The following is a 3318-nucleotide window of genomic DNA, read 5'->3' as shown; positions in this document are numbered from 1 at the left end:
TGACACAGAAATACTGTAAAACAAGAATGGTTTCTTAACGTCAAGAGTATTTTAAGATCATGCTTTGTTTGCATTATCTTTAATGCAAAATAACAATAATTACATATTTTATGTTTGATTATTATTATTTTTTAGAAGAGGAGTGGATTACTTGCTTGCATTTAAATTAAAACAGGGGTGAAGATCAAGCAAGTCGTAAGATTTATTGACATCCTTTAACAAAAGTAGAATGAGCATCATTCAGCTTATAAATTGGTTCTATTCTTTATTTGTTTATGTTTATGTGTGTGTGTGTGTGAATGATTTGTATTTGATTTGACAAACTAAAGACTTTCTCATTTCTCTTTCTTCATCTTGATTATAATTTCAAGTTGTTATGAAAAGTTGGGGCTATGTTACATTAAAAGTGGCAGTACATGGCTTCTGAATAGTGTAGTCAGGGTTCATTATGACTTGATATCTAATGGATTATTGTCAAATGCTATAAAACCCTTTCATAAAAGAACAAGTAATCCATTTCTTTAAAATAAATCAGGGCACCAATATTAAATAACAAATACGCTTCAGTCGGAAGAAATAAGCAATGTTACTACCGAAGTCAGATGACACTAAACCCATCTTTGAGTCACTCCAACTTATTAGAAACCCAACTCAGTTCTCCCACACAAGTAAAATCAGAACCATAAGCCTCTTGAGAAAGGCAGCAACATCAATCGTCTTCAAAAGATCGCAACTCATTCATTTTCCCTCTCTTCAACGGAATTTCTTTACTCTAGAAAGAAAGAGGATCAAGGCGGCTTTCGAATTGAATGTTGTACTCGACAGGTTTATCAAAATGAACTTTAAGTTTCCTTTGCATTCAAATTACTTTTAATGAAAAAGGATGGTCAACCTTAATAATCGAATCGTGTATTAAATATCTTGAACGAAACTACTCATAACCGAGCATTTCCAAGAGAGTAGTTTATAATTATCAGTGAAGCTGTTTTAACTTTTTTTTTTTTGGATGAATAGTAAAAATTAATTTTCAGATTATTCTTTTTCTCAAAAAAAAAAAGTTTAAAGAGCTTTAAGTTTATTGAAAAAAGTATCAATTTTTATCTGGCAATTTTTTCTTGTAAAGAAAATTTACACTTTAGATGCCATCTGTTGTATCGTGCTTTACAGGTACTCGTAAAATCTTTCTGTGGTTATTCATGTACTTGCTGTCAAAAGGACTATTAGAGCATTAAACATGCGTCGAATCAGCCAGTATTCTCTAGCACCCTTTTATGCTTATTTTCGAATTTGCTTTATTTCCAACAGAGCAATTCACTTCTTTAAATATCATTTCTTTACTGCTTTCTTGTAGTCTGATTTCTTTCTAAAAAGAAACGATACATTGTAGTTGAACCAAGTATTACACGCATAAATATAATCAACTATTTACAAAACACTTCATTATCTTCAAAATCAGCAGAAACAATAAGTTTTGTCTTGTACCTCCTTTATTCCTTTTATAATCCTTAGAAATGGTTTTGTTGAGCAAAACACATTTGTTTAGTCTTACCCATTTGATATTTTGATTCTCCCCCCCCCCTCATCAAACCCAAAGCATACAATATTGCAACCCTCTTTTTTTTTTAAAAAAAAAAAAGTCATTTGCTCTCTTTCATCTGGACTCTCCAAGATTATAGTTATTGTCGTCTTTAAGCTTCTTAGCAGTAAGTTAACAATTGTATGTTGCTAACCTTCAGGTATAATAAGTCGTCCCCTAAGATTTTCCAGTAAATATTCGAACCATGAATTAAGGTATTGCTTTTTTTCTTTATAAAAAAAATGCCCCATTCAGACAAGGAGTTGGGATCCTTTGTTTCCTATTTGACAGTAAGTTGAAGTGTTGTTAAAGTTTGGGAAAAAAAAAAAAAAAAAAAAAAAAAAAAAAAAAAAAAAAAAGAAAGTTTGCCAGCCGATTTCAACTTGATTTGGTTTCTTAAATGATTTTCCATCATTTGTCCATGGGAACGAAGTTATTTATCAATTGAAAAGGGGTCTTGGAATTATTTATGAATACAAATAGTCGCATCTTTATGATCTAAAGGACACCAAGTGTGAAAAGCAGACATGATTTTACTCGATTGAAACAGCCACTTTCGATCATGTAGAGCATTGTTTAATCACAAATGATCGAAATCATTTTATTTATTCATATACAAGAGCGAAAGGTTATATACAATAAAGAAAGCATTCATCTTGACATGTACAGCGTAGATCACTTGATGGCTTACTTTCGATACCCCGTCCATCTCGAAAAGATCCCACGTTGATTTCTGTTTTTTTCCATCATCTCACGCGAGCTATCCAAGCTGAGCCTGTGCTTTCGGACAAAGTGAGCCAGGTTGGTTGGACGAAGCTCAAGACTTTTTCTATAAAATGATTCTAATGGTCTTGATTCCTTATTTACATGGTCCTTTCTCGGTCTGTCGACTGAACCCATTCTTTCCGATCCTTCTTTTCTCTTGCTCGACGCCAGAGTGTTTTCTGTTTTATGAGCCACGGGTCGTCTAGACGTCCGTCTTTCGAGAGCTTGAAGGTAGGTATCATCATCGTACATGTGAATCACACCGATTCCGTACCAATCAGGTGTAACAGCCGGTGGTCTGTGCACGCTGAAACTCCGCCTACTGGCAGGGACGTCGGATAAGGGGGCTGCTTGCAACAGTCGTACCATTTCCTCATCTTTTCTGGCAAAGGCAATGTCCAGTGGGGTTGAACCAAATTTATCTTCAAGGTCCACTTGTGCACCATTTTCTAAAAGTAAATGGACAATATGAAAACAACCATTGGCGCAAGCGACATGGAGTGCAGTTGAACCCAATGCTTTCTCATTCTTCTTTTTACTGTATCTAATGATGGATGGGTTAGAAGGCAGTGATCTCTTTTCTTTCTTTGTCTTTACTGCTGCAAGTTGACATTCGCTCCTCTGTCAATGAGATATTGTACGGCAATGATATTACTGTCATTAACGCATGCCAATTGCAATGGTAAAAACCCATTCATCGTACAATTAATCGGTGCACCATGGTCTAATGCAAACTTGATGAGTCCTAAGGAGATTTATTTTAATGAAGGCTGTGTAAGGGCTTAAAATACTTTTTTTTTCTTACCAACATTTCCAGTAAGTGCAGCCCATTGAAGACTCAACAGATTTTCTTCCAATCTTTTATGATCATTCGTATAGGTTATCATTGGGACATTAAGAAAAAAAGAAGAAAAGAAAAAAGAAGGAAAAAAAAAAAAAAAAAACAAGGCGGGAGAAAAAGATGAGAACATTCGGCA

General features: G+C 34.4%; 1 protein-coding gene across 1 annotated transcript; it reads right to left on the bottom strand.

The window, feature by feature from the left end:
• Positions 1-2393: 2393 nt before the first annotated feature.
• Positions 2394-2710, bottom strand: RO3G_13034 (uncharacterized protein; the record flags this gene model as incomplete). The annotated part of the gene is made up of 2 exons (XM_067667618.1): positions 2394-2405; positions 2444-2710. 2 exons carry the CDS (start codon positions 2708-2710, stop codon positions 2394-2396), a joined length of 279 nt encoding a protein of 92 aa, XP_067523719.1.
• Between the last annotated feature and the right edge of the window lie 608 nt (positions 2711-3318).

The sequence above is a fragment of the Rhizopus delemar genome, genomic scaffold, assembly GCF_000149305.1.
Source record: "Rhizopus delemar RA 99-880 supercont3.11 genomic scaffold, whole genome shotgun sequence".
In the NCBI taxonomy this organism is placed as follows: domain Eukaryota; kingdom Fungi; phylum Mucoromycota; class Mucoromycetes; order Mucorales; family Rhizopodaceae; genus Rhizopus; species Rhizopus delemar.
Note: the sequence above shows the minus strand (reverse complement) of the source record. Positions and strands in the feature narration are given on the sequence as shown.